The sequence below is a fragment of the Malurus melanocephalus genome, unplaced genomic scaffold (genome assembly GCF_030028575.1).
Source record: "Malurus melanocephalus ecotype Western Australia unplaced genomic scaffold, MMel_1.1 scaffold_228, whole genome shotgun sequence".
Classification (NCBI taxonomy): Eukaryota; Metazoa; Chordata; class Aves; order Passeriformes; family Maluridae; genus Malurus; species Malurus melanocephalus.
This window is the reverse complement of record NW_026623460.1, coordinates 657,177-674,213: the sequence shown is the minus strand read 5'-3', so window position 1 is coordinate 674,213 and position 17,037 is coordinate 657,177. Positions and strand designations below refer to the sequence as shown.

The window sequence follows — 17,037 nt, the reverse complement described above, 5'->3', positions numbered from 1 at the left end:
AAAACATACTGGCTGCACGAGTTTTTTGGAAAAGAAAAAACACAAGTAGAAGTGTGTTTGGATCCATCAGTGCAGGTCTATTGTAACCTCACTGTGGATAACGGGGAAAGAGAAAAAAACAAAACCAAACCACAAAGTCAGTGGTGAAAACTCACAATTATCAAAACCAGGATTTTGCTCCAGAAAACAGGGGAAAGCCTATAGCTAAATATCATCCTGTTAACTCATGGGAGTTACAGCCTAAATTTTCTCCCATTGCTAACAAAAATAACCTAGCAACCCCAAACAATTCTAATCTGCATGTAACATAAATCTGCAGAAAACTCTCTGAAAGGGTGGAGAGCACAGAGACAAACCTGATCGGTCCATTTTGATCTTCTGCTTTCCGGAGTCTGAGCAAAGGTGCAGAACCTTTAACTGCAACAAATTCTACTTCTGGGAAAGGGGGATCTAAAAAGTAAACAAACACCAGTGGTTCAGAAAGRTTTTAGAAATACTTTGGGCATCAGCTTCCAGCTACTTTCCAGTTCCTTTTTTAATTGCTAGCTACTTTTCCCCCAAAGCATCCTAAACTAAGCCTTGAACTCCAGACAGCTAAAACCTGCAGGCAACATGAACTGGTCAAGGAAAACACAGAGGAAATATGACCATGATGGCCTGGCAGCCCCAAGTCAAAACTCTGTATTGAAATATATCTGCTAGCTGGCAAAACTAGAGATGACCAAAAATGGTGGCTGGCTACAAATAAATGAGACATGAAGACTTTATTGGGAGAAGCAGCATTATTTATTAGACTAATTGAAACGGCCACGGAGAGGAAAAATACAAAATGCACAAAGCCCAGTGCAAGAAATACAATGGTATGAATGAAGGAGAATTTAGTTGTGCAAAAAGTACTTTCAAGAGGGCAACTTCCTTAGTTACTGCTGACAGTCAGGTAGCAATATCCATGCCATTAAACTGCATTTCAATATGGATACAGAATTCTAATCTGTTTTAGCAGGAAATTGCATCAAGGCCAACACTGAACAAATACTTCTGCCTCAAATTTCAATGGCAATGATGACAGCTGCACACTGATACGGAAATTAGCACTACCTGCCTGGAAGCAAAAATGAAAATAGCTTCAGCATAACTGAGTGAGCAGAATGTGAAGCATGGACACCAACTACCCCAGAAATCTGAAAAATCTTGCACAGGTAAATAAAGACACAGCTAGGATTTTTAAGCACCAGGGTCTCAACCTGCTGATGTGATATCTGACTGAAGAGTAAGAAATGCCATGCTTATGTACAGAAAACCAAGGCTTCAGAGCTAGAGAGAATAATCCATGTCATGGAGAGAAACAAATGAAAACCATCGCAGATTTCCCAGTGTTACATCAGGCAAAATATTGCTGAGATGCATAATTTTTTTCAAAGAGCTGGAATACAAACAGCTGCATGTATATTTTGAAGCACAGAAAATAATTAGTTTTGCAGGAGAAAATGAGGCTTGTTAGAAAAACTGTCAAGAGGGTAAATAACCACTAAAAAGGGAGCTACAAATATGCATCACRTTGAAAGCAGAAGTACTGAGGTGTAGGAAGGTTATTAGAGGTTAGYACTGCTGGCATTTTGTTAGCAATGATGGTGCCAAATCCCAGTGTGTACAGATGAATTTTCCTGCTCAATGTTAGAAATACAGAGACATTACACAAGGAGAATTGAATCACCTTTACAGCTGTTGTTTTGCAAAACCGGCATTAAATTCACCAGTATATAGTACAAGGTGATATAGCTGGGCYACTAACAATTTGTGCTAATTTGTACTAAATCTTCTAATTTCCTTTGAGTAGTAGGAAATACTGCTCTAAAATGCATAAGAAACAGACTATGAAATACTAGGATATACCACCAAAGGCCCAGGTGTGGCCATTTCACGGTTCTTCACCCAGAGGGTGTTTGGGCACTGAACAGGCTCTCCAGGGCAGTGGTCACAGCACCAAACCTGACAGAGATCAAGAAGCACTTTGACAGTGCTCTCAGGCACATGGAGTGACTCCTTGGGATGTCCTGGTCAGGGCCAGGAGTTGGACTTCGATGATCCACATGGGTCCCTTCCAGCTCAGCATATTCTGATTCTGTGAAAGCCATTGTTCTACAAAGCATTGTTTCCCTCTAGCAGAGACAGGGCAGAAAACCCTTTCAGAGAATTTCCYGAGTTAATTAAATGTACTGCCTGCAAGAACAGGAAATGGTCTTTGCTTTGGGTCTTTTCAGTGCATCTGCAACAGCAGATATCATAAAAGGTACAGGCAGAATTTCTATCTCAACAAAATAAATGAACAACAATATTTGACAGCCTATCTTTATACCCTTTGCATATTGCAAACTTAAGCAAASATAACTTAGGTGCCATAAATTATCTGTTACTTTCAGCGGTACCTCAGCACATACACTGTCAACAGTGACAGGAAAATATATCTGTCAGGGTAGATTTATCTGGTATACTCCTTCTGTCTTCCTTTCCTTTCACATTCACCATGAGATTAATATTGATTTCCCTTTAGAATTTTCGATTTCCAAGGAAAATTGGGGAATTTTCCTAAATTTTGGCTTAYGCCAGCCAGAATGTGCATTGTATGCAACAGTTCTGCATTATTTTTCGAGATAAACAGCACAAGGGGAAGCCAGATGTGGACTAAGATGACAAAAAGATGCCGACTAGGGTAATTTAGGGTAAATTTGTTAGGGTAACARTTAATTACAAATTATTGTTAGGGTAACTACTTTTTAAATTTCAAAAATTTGACAGGAAAATACAAATCATGAAAATAAGAAGCCATCCAGAACTGATACCCCTAGTAAATGGGTAAAAGAGAGAAAAATCTGAAAAAAACCCACATAGTGCTGTTAAAGGTTGGAGTCTTTTGCTGGGTAATTTTCTGGCAAAAAATGCTAGTTATTAAAATCAACAAGCTCACAGAACACAATATACCTGTTTTAATAAAAAGACTGAACAGCTTGCAGCAATGTGAAGGAGTAGTAATAGTCATAATTATAATTATAATTATAATAGAAAGGAATAGTTTAGTTTTTAATTCTATGATCAGAAAATAAACTCTGAAGGAGTTATTCTGTATGCARTATATTCCCACTCTGACTTTTTCAATAAAGAATAACTTTGCCAGAAATCTAACATTTAAAAATAAAATCTAAAAAAAGAAGTCTGCTGGGAAATCATAATTAATGCCAGATTTAAAAATCCACATGTTAAAAATATTGACTTAATACCACATAGAACAGCTGGAAGCAAAWGGGAAATACTACAGAAAAGTAAGGACTTGCACTCAGTGAATTGTGAGAAGAAATCAAGATCCTCCAGTCTGTTCAGGTACTGTTAGCACCTTGGCTTTCTTAAAGAATTAATTTTTTTAACTCTTCACCAGCAGAACAGACTAACATATCTGTAGCAACACCAAGGACACAGAAAAGACCATAGCAAGAAATTAAAGTATATTCAGAGACTCTATCCAGAGATTATATCCAGAGTCCCACTCCAAGCAATTCCTTGTCATAGCAGGGCTATGTTAGCAATACTTGAACATTTCACATAGAGGCTAATGTTCTACTGTAAGAATCCATCTACTAATTTTCTCTCTGAAACTGAAGGAAAGATASAGGGAAGAAAGAAGATGCCAGGAAATGCCTACTGCTATAGCAAAACCGACAATTATCACATGCCTCAGTGCTGGACCTAAAGCCTGCTTCGTTTTCCTCTAAGAGCAGAGACAAAACTTTAAAAATAATAATAGAATTGAACAACAAAGTCCAAAATCACACAGCAACTCTTCACTGAACTTAAGAGTTCAAAGAAGTCAAATCAAAATCTCCTCTTAAGGCCAGGTGAAAGCTAAAAGAACCCTTTGGTGAAATAAGAACCATTTGCATAATCTTAATTTCCTGCAAAGAGCAGATTTCTTTCATGGTTATTTGAGGGCTTAATGTCCAAAATGTCTTTACTGAATTTTAAAACAAGGAYGTCAAAAAACGCTGCTATAAAAATAAAACTAAAATAAGGTAAAAATATYGATACAATAGAAAAGGAGCTGTTTACCATTTGTATTACTGTTTAAAGAGTAATTAACTTTACTGTACATATTAAAACATAATTGTTCCAATACAGAGTAAGAAGAGTTTTTTCACTTGGAGAGGAACATTATGTAAAGAGAGGGAGGGAAGGAGGATGAACAAACCAAGACCACATCTACAGAAAAAGATCATTTAAATCTTCTTTAAAGACTGGTCATTTCTGGAAATGCCGCTCATGTGATTGCCTGTGCTGACTGCAGCCTTTGTTCCTGCTCTGTGTCTGACTGTCACCCATCCTGTCCATCCCCACAAAGGTTTGGCCCCAGCGGGGCGGACGCACGGACGGTCCCAGTGCCGCTGTGGGGTCGCGGCTGCAGCTCTGGGACAGCCCCAGCTCTGCCACACAAAGAGGCCTTTCCCACAGGGAAAACGCTGCCCAGGGTCAGGGTGTATGAACTGGAACGCTCCTGGACAAGGAAGGAAAGATGAAAACGGAGGGATGTGCTTTAGGGGACCTCAGCTGGCACCTCTCAGTCTTTTCCACGCTGACAAGTGACGTGCCACTGTCCCCAAGGGACAGCAGTGCACAGCCATAGGCTGTGCCCCACCAGGCATTTTCTGTCAGAGCAGGGCCTGAAGATGCCCTGATTCCAGCTGCACAGCACCTGGGGGCCAGAAATGGCACCTTTAAAAATAAATTTGCCTACATCTTGCTGCTTCTTGTGCAGATCCTTTCCAGGCTGTGTCATGGCCGTGTGACGCCACTGCCACGTGTGTGAGTGAGACAGGGGGATCCCTGTCTCCTGCTCATCCCTACTGAACATTTCTGTGCTTTGTCACCAGCTCTGGCTCTTCCTGCAGCACCTTGTGATCTCTAGGAACAAAAGTCTAATACAGAAAACATGAGATATGAAACAGTTGAGTGCTCACTCTGTTGTTCTGCTGACCCAGGAGGAGCTGCTCAGGGCCAGGCAGCAGAATTGGAGCTGGGTGCTTTTGTGTCAGGGTCAGGGGCATGATTGGCCCTTCCACAAGAGTGGACCTGATATGGCCCCCTCCTAACCTCAGGGAAAGAGGTCTGCTCTGGGACCCTGCAAACAGCCACCACTGCTCCCGCCACACTTCCTAAGCCGATGTCAGGACCTTGCCTGTGTGTGCTGGAGTCACAGCATGAGCACCCAGGCCTGCAGTGGCAGCCCCTTCCTACACCCCCTGCCTCACTCACATCCTGCAGCTCTGCCTTCTGCTGGACCTTGGCTGAGTGTGCAGCTCCTTTCTATGATCTGAAGCTGCCTACATGGGATGAGTGCCAGGAGACTGGCAGCTGTTCATATTCACCAAGATGAAGGCACTTACACAAACCTGGTCATGGGAGAGGAGGAAAATTCGGTCAAGGAGAACTCAGCAAGGTGCTTTTTCAGCTGAGAGATGAGGTTTTTTTGTTTGTTTTTCTTCTGTAGCCATCCGCCCAAAGCAAACAGTATGGAAATAATTTCCTTTATTTCCCTAAATCCTTTATTTCCTTGTAGTGCCAGGCTGGAGAACAGGCCACAGCTTCCCTGCTGCCAGGGCTGCACTCATCAACAGTGGCACTTTGATACAGCAAGAGCCACAGGATCTGAGCTGCTAGCACAGCATCACTGCACAAGGGGCACACCTGGATAGTGAGATGGACATGAAGGCAACTGGGAAGTGCTGATTTGTTCCTTCTCTACCGCGGATTCAAACCCTAGCTCTGCTCCTCTGTGCGGAGAATTCAGTTCAAAGCTTTCTGAGTATCAGATTTTAGAGCTAGGTAAAGTGAAAACTGAAGATGTTTCCCTGCTTCCTCACAATAGATGAGTGGCGCWTATTTTATGGATCTAGTATTATTAACTGCTTTAATTAGTCTTGCTATATTGCACAAGTAACATTAAAAACAATGCAATACAGACCTATTAGCAGTTAAGCCAAACAGAAAATGCAACGGTAAGCAACTTAGCTTAAAAAAAAAAAACTACTGTGATACAAGCCATCAGCCAGATGACACCAAGCTGACTGCSATGGTTGACATGCCTAAGAGATGGGATACCATCCAGAGGGACCCRGACAAGCTCAGGAAACACGCCATGGGAACTTTGTGAGGTTGAATGAGGCCAAGTGCAAGGTGCAGCACCTGGGCTGGGATAAAGCCAAATTCAGGCTGTGTGGAGAACAGACTGAGAGCAGCTCTGAGGAGAAGGATTTTGGAGTACTGGCAGATAAGCAGTGCAACATGATCTGGCAATTTCCATTTGCAGTTCATAAAGCCACTGTGTCCAGAGCTGCATCCAGAGGAATGTGGTCAGGAGGGCAAATGAGGAGATTTTTCCCCTCAACTCTTGTGAGATCCCACATGCAGGGCTGCATCCAGCCCGGGGGTCCCCAGAACAGGAAAGAAGTGRTGCTGTTGGACCGGCCACTCCAACAGAGCTCAGAGGAGGGCCATAACAATTGTTAGAGGGATGGAACACCTGTCCTTTGAGGAAAGGCTGAGAGAGTTGGGGCTGTGTAGCCTGGAGATGAGGAGGCTCCAGAGAGACCTTACTGCAGACCTTTCAGTACTCAAAGGTTTTACTAGACTGATGGGAACACTAGTATCATCTGTACTGACAACACAAAAGTTATAGTTTTAATTTAAGATGGTAGATTCAGACTAGATGGCAAGGAAGATATTTTTTCCACTGTGGATCATGATATACTGGGATCAGTTGCGCAGAGAGTGTGTCAAAGCCCCATCCCTGGAAACAATGAAGATTAGGTTGGATGTGGGTCTGAATTACCTGATCTGATTGCAGGGGGGTTGGAGTAAATGACCTTTACAGATTGCTCCCAACTCAAACTGCTCTGCAATTCTGTGATTGCATTTTAAAGGGGAAGTACTAMCAGGATACTGTATGACCTTTCAGGTATAAACCCACAGCTGAACAGGACTTACAATCTAACTTCCTCCTCACTGTAGCCTACTTCTGCCTTGTTCGATTTCCATTTTGCATTTAATTAATTTTACTTTATGCTAATTACACTATGAGGTTGAGGACACACAACACCATAAGTTGATACACATCACTATAAGTTTGTAATGCTTTGTTACACTGTCAGATCACCACACCTCCAATKGTCTTTCAATTCCTCACTGGAAAGCAGATTTTGGGTTCTCCCTCATTTTCCAGACCTTAAAGAATTCTCTTTATGAAGGAATAAGTGTAAATCTTTTCGATCCTACAACAGAGCAGAACAGTAGTCTATCTTTGATGTGTGTGTGTACATCCATGGGCAAATGAACAAACCAGACATCACAACCTGATCTGTAATGCAGTACATTTTCCACACACAGAGAGGAAGGAGAAGGCTCTCCAAGATTATTCTTGATATGTCATGGAATACCATGATCCATGAAGCATTTGTATTCAACGTTCACAAGTGATGGGCAAAACCAACTTTGTGCTCAGCATGGAATTATTTTTTTTAGAGGATGCTACTTGCCAGGGACAAAACCAGGCTTTTAGGTCCCAAGTTCTTGTTTTGTTTTCTTTTTTCTAAAAATACTATGTATATAACATATCMTCATTCAGGATGGATATAGTCATAGATATAGACAGGATAGTGAAGTAATTTTCAYAACATGCATTCATAAATCTTGCTTTTTTGAAAAAAATACACAAACTTACTGCTGGCATTTACATACTTACCATATTCTGCAACAGTCTAAAAATTTACACAGACTACTATCTTTGTCAGGAAATTAAGTCTGTAAGGCAGTGAACATCCAATTGTCTGGGACAAGCCTCTTCACACAACTCAAAACCCCACAGTTAAGGTTTTCCAAACTCTCAAAATGTACRAGGTGTGTGAAAGTCAAGGAGACACAACATCTGAATTTGCCCCCAGCTGTGGAAACAGAACAACTGACCATGTACTTCTGAAAGGATGGCATATGAATCCCTAACAATCAGTGAGAACACAATCAGTAACACACTTTTGTAAGTCTCAGTTTCACTAGAGCTTCCRTGCTTAAGGCATATTTTGCATTTTTACAATATCAAGTAGCCAGAAAATCACTAGAGCCAATAAAGCCACTTTTCAGAATTACGTTGGCAGATAAACTGAGACCATTCCATCCACCACGGAAAAAACCCATCCGGCTTAACTACACACAGGATTACAAAACAGCTGGACAAATGAAGAAAATTATAYACCTATTCATAAATTAGAGTTTTTATATAAATTAAGCTGCTTGCATAGGTAATGCAATTCCAAGACATAAGATACAAGTCAAAGGAACACTGCCAGAAGAATTATTTCAGCTGTATCCTTTTCACCATAGATGAGATAATAAGACAATTAATCTTATTTAAATTCACATTATTTGGCAAGTTTTGCAGCAAGCTTATTATTGGCTTTTCAATTTTCACCCAATTTCTGCAAAAACTACAAAAAGATGTACTTTTATGGTTTTTTCAATGGAGGCTAAAAAATGAGAAGTGATGCATGTCAAGTTTTAGATAAAGATGCCTAATATGACAGAGCAACACCTATCTTTTATTGCTTATTGAATAAAGTAAYTATCAGATATAAAAGGGCTCGTGTAGTAAAATCTTCTTTCAAAATGGAAACGACCTAGCTTTTACACAAAGACCTTTCCTGGTGCTGTGCAYGTGCATTTGTTAAACACTAACTCAGCAGAGAGGAAAAGATGCCAGCTGCCAAGACACAAATACCATTTCACACTGCACCTGCTGCAAAGTGCTCTCCAAAACTCTGCTGAGTAAGTGACCTGATGCAATCCTGCAGAACTGAGGAAAAACCACTGGATGATAAAGGGCTATTCCTTTGCCCTACGTATTTAAAAATTACCTCAATCAACAAAATTCTGAGATATCTTACTAGTTTTTTTAGAAAGACATATGTACTCATAAACTCATAGACACTACTTTTGAGTGACCATTAGGAAACTTGTGATAAGGAATTACCAAATCATTACTGAAATTWTACTTTTTAAAAAGAAACAGAGGTCATTGCATATCTTAAACAGCAGCTTTCAGAAACAAGAGCTGTTTTACCTTTCTTGAAACTTAAAACTGTCAGATTTATGATTAAAAATACAATAATACTATCAATTCCAAAACCATGAGACATTCCCAGCTCTACCTAAGCAGTCAGAAGAGAATTGATTCCACCTAGTGGCTGAATAGAGTTACAAGACACTCACRGAGTTTTCATTCTTACTTATTACAATTTGCATCCCTGACAGAAGACTGATACCATCAACAAACACTGCACTGCACTTCACCTGATACAGAGAGTCTGACAGTACAGGGATGGTACAAAACTGTTCTAAACAAAAAGAAAGAGCTGTAAGATGCTTCTCATCACGGCCATACAYGGCCACATTTTAGTGCCATACATCTTGCTAAATTGTGAATCCAAAGCCCTTCCTTGGGAAGCTTATTTGCTCCAATGTCTTTTATGTTTTCTACTCTGCCAATTAGAGGCAAAAGTATCTGTCTGAGCTACTTTCAGATTTCTGCACTCTGTACTCTGGATTCTTGCAGACTTTAGTGGAATCTGTTTCTGTTGTCACATAAATATCCATACAAAGTGGAGCTGAGCGATTAAMTCCACTGTGGAGAGAAGTTTTACAGAAAAAGTGACTTAGCCTCTAACAGGGAGGAAAATTTAACCACCCTCTCCTAGACTCCACCAGTCTTTTGCCTAACCCATGAAACCATCTTTTCCCTGATATCCCAAGATTAACGCTCTGCACCTCTATTTCTCTCCCCCTTCTGTCTTTGGACTGGCAAACCCACAAAACTTGTGAAAAAAAAACAATGGACAATTTTGAGCATGGAAAGAATACACTGACAATCCACCACACACCACTGAGATCAACAATGTAGATTCACTTGAGTCTCTCACACCCACTGGGTGCTTCTGTAAATATATAGAATAAATGGCAGGACCTACCTGTAATTTGAGTTGTCATAGAAACAAGCAGTGAAAAATTCAAAGCTACCATGGAAATATTAATAGAGTAATTGGTGCCTGGCTGCAAATCTAAACAGACTTCAGGAGCATGCTTGTGTGTGGAAAATTCAAAGATCATTTCATGAAAGAAGTTCTTCTGATACCAACGCTGGCCTTGCACATGAAACTGTAACCAAACAATCACAGCAAGAAAATTGAAATGTTACAATACATTACTTGCATTTAGCCATTCTCATGGTGTTTATTAGAAGAAGCAACACAAAGCACCACTGCATACAGTCTGTCAAAACTACGGCACTGATAGTTATTCAAACTCCAATGATAGTTACTCCAAACTTCCAAAATTTGACAGGAATTGCAGTCCCTCTTGGTCASATCTGACATTGTCCTGATTCTTCCRTATCTCTGCCTAGTCTACCTCTTTTTTTTTTTATTAGTACTGTAATTTCCCCCARTCTCTGTTTCCTGCTAACATAAAGGCTTCCAGCAACAGCTCACTTTCATTTTAGGATACCCTCCTGGTGAGTTGTAAAAGTAAGGTCACATGAACCTCTCCAGAATCACCCCGAGGACCAAGACAAAATCAAATCATTTGGACCCATGTCAAATTGCCAGCTACACTCCAAGATCTGTCTACAGACACCCATGTTTCCAGGCTCATGGGGTTTTGTTTCAGTAGGATTTTGTGTTTTATTGTTGATGGCTGATAAGAAGTTATTAAATTAAGGCTTCTCCTGATCAAATGATTCCTCTGTTAAGGAAAACTAAAATGGTTGCTGTACATTAATTGTGTACTAATTTTGCTTTATAATAGATGCTATGCCTTCAGATAATCTCTTGGTGCCTTCTAACACAGGGRGACCTGAGAACAACAGCAAGAGGTCAAGAGTCCTGGTAGGTCAAGAGTCCAGAGGTAGGTCATGTAGAAATTCCCTGCTGGAATAAGGGAGGACTGAAGGCATACCACAAGGTAGAGAGAGCTGTCTCAGCAGAACAGAAATAGAGTTCTCTGAGGCCTGAACATGGCAAACTTGAAAGTACAGACAAGGAAAGCAAATTAAGAGTAAAGTATGGGACAAAATAAGTAAGAAGCAGGTGACTACAACAGAGCGTGGTGGTTTCTTTCTCTGGCTGACAGCAAGATTACTCTTTGGGTTTTTATGAGAAACATTATTATAATGAGGAACACTACTAGCAGTGAGTGTTTGAAAAATTAGTTTTTTCACAAAGGTGATTGATAAAAATTGCTTTCTAGTTTCAAAACATAGATTGTCACTTACTGAGTACGTGTCTTCCACATCAGTTCCCCTGACATTTCTCCTCCATTTCAAGCAGGTATCATTAAAAATTAACACATTATTGAAAGCTTCCTTTACTGTAGAGACAATTAAAAAAGGGATAAACTTATTATAAAAACTCTAAGCTTCAACTTAATTGAATATGAGTAGCTGAGAATAAAATTCAAAAAGAAGGTTTTTAATTTAATTCTCTTCTGAGATGGAGATAGGTTGTCATTATTTTTTTTTAATGAACGAAGAAGATAAGTAAAGCATGATCATTTTCCAGAGAAAATGGCTCTTGGAAAAACTCAAGCATGCTATTCAGGAAATCCAACACACAACTTACTTGTCCAGGCATACATGGTTATAATGATGGAAAGATCAAGGGTTCAGACCTCCTGATGTAAATAAAACTATCACAGAACAATTTGTCACAGTCGATGCCCCTTAGGAAAATGCATGCAAGAAAAAGCATTTTTGTTAATTCCACAAGCAATTATTTCTCAAGGTCTGTCTCACCAGAATTAGTATGTCAGAGGGCAAGCTTAAAGTCTCCATGACTGAAATATTACAGAAATCAACTGTTAATACGTGYCTTTTGTACAATTACTGATAACAGAACTCTGTTAATCACTGGCAAACACAGGAGAATTGTCTATAATGCTCATACCATGTAGATCTGTATCTCACAGCTAAGCAACAGGGAAATCTCCTACAGGCAGAGAATCATATTTGAAAGCCAAAAATGCAAACCAGTAAGCACTGTACCATGGACTGAAATTCTGGCACATAGCCTGAAACGTCACTGTATCACTCCTGCCTCAGGCAGAAGGCAAATCCTGAAAAAGCAAATTTGCCAAATCTTTCTGAGGGCATTGACTGCCACTGYTCTCCTTACTCAGAGAGTCAATGAGCAAGTGAGCAGAAAGGAAAACATCTTGCAGAAAAAGAGGATGCAGACAGTAGCTACATGCACATGGTCAGCATAAAGCATTATGTAGTCTAGGAAACAGCCCACTTTCCTGTTAGACTCAAATCAGTGAACTCTGCAGCACAGTAAGTTCTTTTATAGCCACACAGAATACAAAACACAACCTACCCTTTGTTTGAATTGCTACTGTAACTGAGACGGTGATGTTGGTGGAAGAAATGGTGGTTATATTCACCACGTAGTTACTTCCAGAGTTCAGATCCAAACACACCTTTGGATTATCTTCATTTGTACTGATGTTAAATATCACATCTTCTGAGAATGTCTTCTCATCCAATCTTTGGCCCAGTATATGAAACTATTGAAACAAAGACAATCCCGCAATTTGTTGTGGCTCTCCAAAAAGCAAAACACTAGTTTATTTAATCCTACTAACTCCTAAAGGGAACACAGGATTACATCTGGTTGAGAGTATAATTTCAAAGAATAAAAATAGGCTTTGGACTAGCTACAAAATGGCTTAATAAACTGGATCTTTTGTTTCTTCTGCCTGTTACTGCTATTCATATTTTTCCATATATTTCTATAAAAATAGAAGGAATCTATTAGGGAATCAAATCCAATCTATTACCAACCTAATCTACTGAGACCCTAAAAATACCTCCAACTCAAATTGTAAGGTATAAGCAAATGTTGTTTTTTTTTTTACAGCACACAAATATAAAATACATCTCCTTGTTACTTCCCTTCTCTTTTGCTAGTTTCCCCCCTTGCCCTACAGATGCAGCAGTAAAACTTAATGTCAAACCACAGTAAAAGATAATMTTCCCTAAGACTGTCCCAGTGTAGTGAAAAGGAAATCTGTTGCTTGTATGACATGAAAAGACAGACAAAGCTCACCTTCTCTGGCTATTCTGAGGTGTCTTTCAGACAGCTGAATTCAGAAAAAACATGTGCACAGAGCACATCATATCAGAGACCCAGAATGTGCCAGTTACCACTGGCTACATAAAAACCTTTCAGGGGAACTGGAAAGCTGTTTTTTTTCCATCTCAGCAGTGCTCAATAGAAGCATACAAACCGAAAATACTTTGGTTATAACCCAGGAGGAGAAAGATGGGTTGTTTTCCAAAATTATTACCAAACCTTGAAATGTTTCCCATATTMATGTTTCTACCCTGGACAACCTAAATAATCTTGCTYATTTTTTCCCTCACTTGTACATACTGAAAAAAAATAAAACAAAAAAAACCTAAAACCAAACAACACACACAAAAATACCCCTTTGTTGCATTGTTATTTTGAAAACATGAGAATTCTTATCATGTTGTTTTGGCTTCCAGTAACACTGACCAAACTATTTGTTTTGTCTCTGAGAATTCATATCTTCATTTTTATTCTTATGCTCATGTTAAATTAAAAAAAAAAAAAAAAAAAAAAAAAAAAAAAAAAACCAGTAGCTATAAAGGTTGTTTTCAGTTTCCATGAAAAAAGGTTCTAAAATGTTCACATTTACATTGGTTGGACCTTTTGAGCAAGGCACACCATTTCAATACCTTGCATTTCTAGAACAACTTACATCCAGCAACTGCAAGCAATACACTGTTGACTTGAAATGCTTGTCAAAGACAGCRACGGAGCCCAAGTTTTACAATGTTTTCTATGGCAATGTGAGTTTGAGCTTTTCAACAGAATTTCACTAAAACATAAACTTAAGCTAAATAATTCTTATTGATTCAAGCAGGCCTTTAGGTGTTTCACTGGAGTGAGACCCTGAAGCTTTTGAATTTTTCCCTTACCTTTAGGACAGGAATTTTTTTCTTTCCTAACTCAACAAATCACCTCCAGGTTTCTAAGTGTTTCACTGGGAAGATCAAGAAACACTACCATACAAACAAAACCCACAAAACAAACATCCACTGCTGAATCACCAGATATAATCAGGACAAAGTTATTCCCAATCTCAAATACTTCCATTATTGCCCTACTTACTGTGTATGTTTCCTGCACTCCCAGTCTTCCGGTTTTCCTTTGCCACCTCACACATGTTTCATTGAATACGGATAAATTACTGAATAATTCCTCTTCTGTAAGCAAAAACAGGAACACAGAAGGAAAATCATTCTTGTGCAAATCCTATGTTTGGAGCAATTGCTAATTTCTTACTTTTTCAGTGGTTTGGTCTTTGGTTTAGGGTTATTTTGTTTGCTTTTTTTGTCCAAACAGGAAAAAATCAAAGAAGGAAAGCACATGTTAGGTAGAAAGGTTTTGCTTAACTGTGTTTGCTCTAAAAAAATAACAAGCTAACTGAAGAAGCATGTTCTGAGCTAAAGACTGCAAAGTTTTAAACATACAGCCAGCATTACATAAACTGACCCATGAAGCCTTTAAGAAAGCTTCTGTGTTAGACTGGACAAAAGTTTATTTGCCGTTGAATTAATGTTTTGGTTCATTATTTACTTGGGTTCTTTCTAAAAGGTGTTGACATTTTTTCTTGTTTTATAATAAATAAAATCAAACAACACAAGAGAACACTTCTCAAAACAAACACTAGATTAAAACAATGGAGCCCACAGAACAAAGCATTTAGCAAGTACGGTTGCAGCAACCAGAGATACATCCCTCAACATACCTGTGTTAATTTACATATTTGCAAGAGYAGGCTTGCACCTCAGAGAAAAAGCACAGCTAAAAAGATCAACTCGTCCACTCGTTTTTTCAGGAGCAGTTGCTCTCCCATGACAAGAAAACAAGGCATTCTCATAGAGCTAAGAACAAAAAAGTTCCTTCTGGTCACAAGTCTGTTTGACAGTGAACATACTACATTCCTTCACCAGCCTTTAAACTGTCATCCCTTTGTCCTATTACCATATTTTCTTACTGCATTCACTACATGACCAAGGTCATACAAATCCAACCTCATATGGATTCGAAGCTGAAAACCCTCACTAGCTCCTGAAAGATTGACTGATGGTTATAGGAAAGTTTATTGGTGTCCTTCAGAAATATTCACAAAATAGTCGGTGTTATGTCCTGCTGTAAAAGCAAGCACATGGTGAGGCACTCTTCCTCTGTACATAAATTTCATCACAGTCTCACAGGGGCCTCCTTGTAGCACGTGGGCATCAAGCTGTCACTAAAATAAACCAGAACATTAAGAGTTTCTAGCACTTCTATACATAGGCAGCTATTATGAACTACAGTGTAACTCTAAATGTATTTTGCAGCACTTTTCTTTCCTTTTTTTTATTATTAGAATTTCCATAAAAGTGTTTTTTGACATTATGTCCCTCTCCATACATTCAACAAATAGATCCACCACTCACTAGACTGGTTCATCTCCCAGCTAATTTTTACTCCTCCATTCCACATTCATTAATTACAGAAATGCTGTTGAAAGCTTCCATGTTTCCGGGACAGAAGAAAGAGATACATCTGCATGGCCTCTAAAACAAATTTCTTACAAATGGCTGTGTATTTCTTACGAACTGTTGATTAAYTGTATTTTGGTGCTGCATATTGTTGTTGTTATTTGTTTAACAGTTTTGCCCAAAAACTCTGCTATAAGACTTCTAAGAACTTAMAAGAACTGTAAGGTTTCTGTACCAAAACAAAGCAAAATATTATGTTTAGTTGTTGTGTTCTTTAAATCAGACATATTTTTATTAACAGTGGATGGCAACAAGGACTCACAGACAGAGGAAAAATGGTTCCATATCCATGAGATATGAATTAAAATGCATGGCAAGGAGGTGGGGGGTCTGCAAGACTTCTCAGCAAGAAAATCTGGGACTTGACTCATGAGTTTATAAAATATGCAGTTTGAAAAAAAAAAGGCAAAATAAAGCAGCAAACAAGAAAAGTGATTGTGCTGGAGGAAGAAGACAGAACTAGTAGCATTTTTTTTTCTGTTACTACATCAATTTTTTGTTATGCTTTCTGAACTTTGAGGACAAGACCACCGAGCAATGACCATAAATTCACAGAAGAGCTGGCAGACCTTTTCTCAAAAGTTTCCACTTCAAAATGGGTGTGAGTGAAAGAGGATGAAAACCTGCACAGAGCAATTACSACAACAGTCTTTCTTTTCTGCTTCTTCTCCTTTACTCCTACTGATCACACAATCCTTGTTTGGATAATCAAACATACAGAAAGGGTTTGGTTTAACATTAATCCCAGTAGCATAAACATAGTATCCAGTAGCAGCACGAAGGTTTCTCTGAAAAAAAAATACGCTGCAACTAGAGGGAGACAGGTTCCTTGAAATGTTCACTCTGCTGTGAAATCTAACAGTACCAGCAACTTCCAGAGGGGAACCTGCTTTGTGAAAGACACAAAAAGCAGACAGTAGTACCCAGATCTTAAATGTGTCATTTTGATCAACAGCTCATACTCAAACTCACAAATGGGATGGGAGAAGCAAAGACCCTCCATTTGCCCGTAACTCAGCACTATAAATTCAAACCTGTGATTACCAAGTGAAGGAYTGAATCTCACGGCTACTCCACTGACCTTCAGGTTACCTTCACAATTTTTTCCYATCCCAAAAGAAAGTGTCCTAGAAACAACATGTAAATAAATACCTGGAGACCAGAGGAGAAAGGTGGAAAAAATCCTGGAGGAGTCAAATTGAGAGAGGCAGATTTGGGAGAGGATAGAGAGATGCAAATAGCACCTGGCTGGTGGCAGCCAGGAAAGACAGGTGCTGTTGAAACAAAACAAATGGTAGAATGCAAAAACAAACACC

At 39.2% G+C, this 17,037-nt stretch overlaps 1 protein-coding gene across 1 annotated transcript in view; it reads right to left on the bottom strand.

The window, feature by feature from the left end:
* The window catches only part of SUSD1 (sushi domain containing 1), a 38,830-nt gene that overhangs the window by 10,343 nt on the left and 11,450 nt on the right, over window positions 1–17,037 (bottom strand). The window contains exons 8-12 of the mRNA XM_057374562.1: window positions 14,283–14,377; window positions 12,459–12,648; window positions 11,360–11,454; window positions 10,059–10,245; window positions 357–450 (exon numbers count right to left, since the gene is read on the bottom strand). Of these exons, the coding sequence (XP_057230545.1) occupies window positions 357–450; window positions 10,059–10,245; window positions 11,360–11,454; window positions 12,459–12,648; window positions 14,283–14,377 (661 nt within the window). The remainder of the gene's footprint in view (window positions 1–356; window positions 451–10,058; window positions 10,246–11,359; window positions 11,455–12,458; window positions 12,649–14,282; window positions 14,378–17,037) is intronic.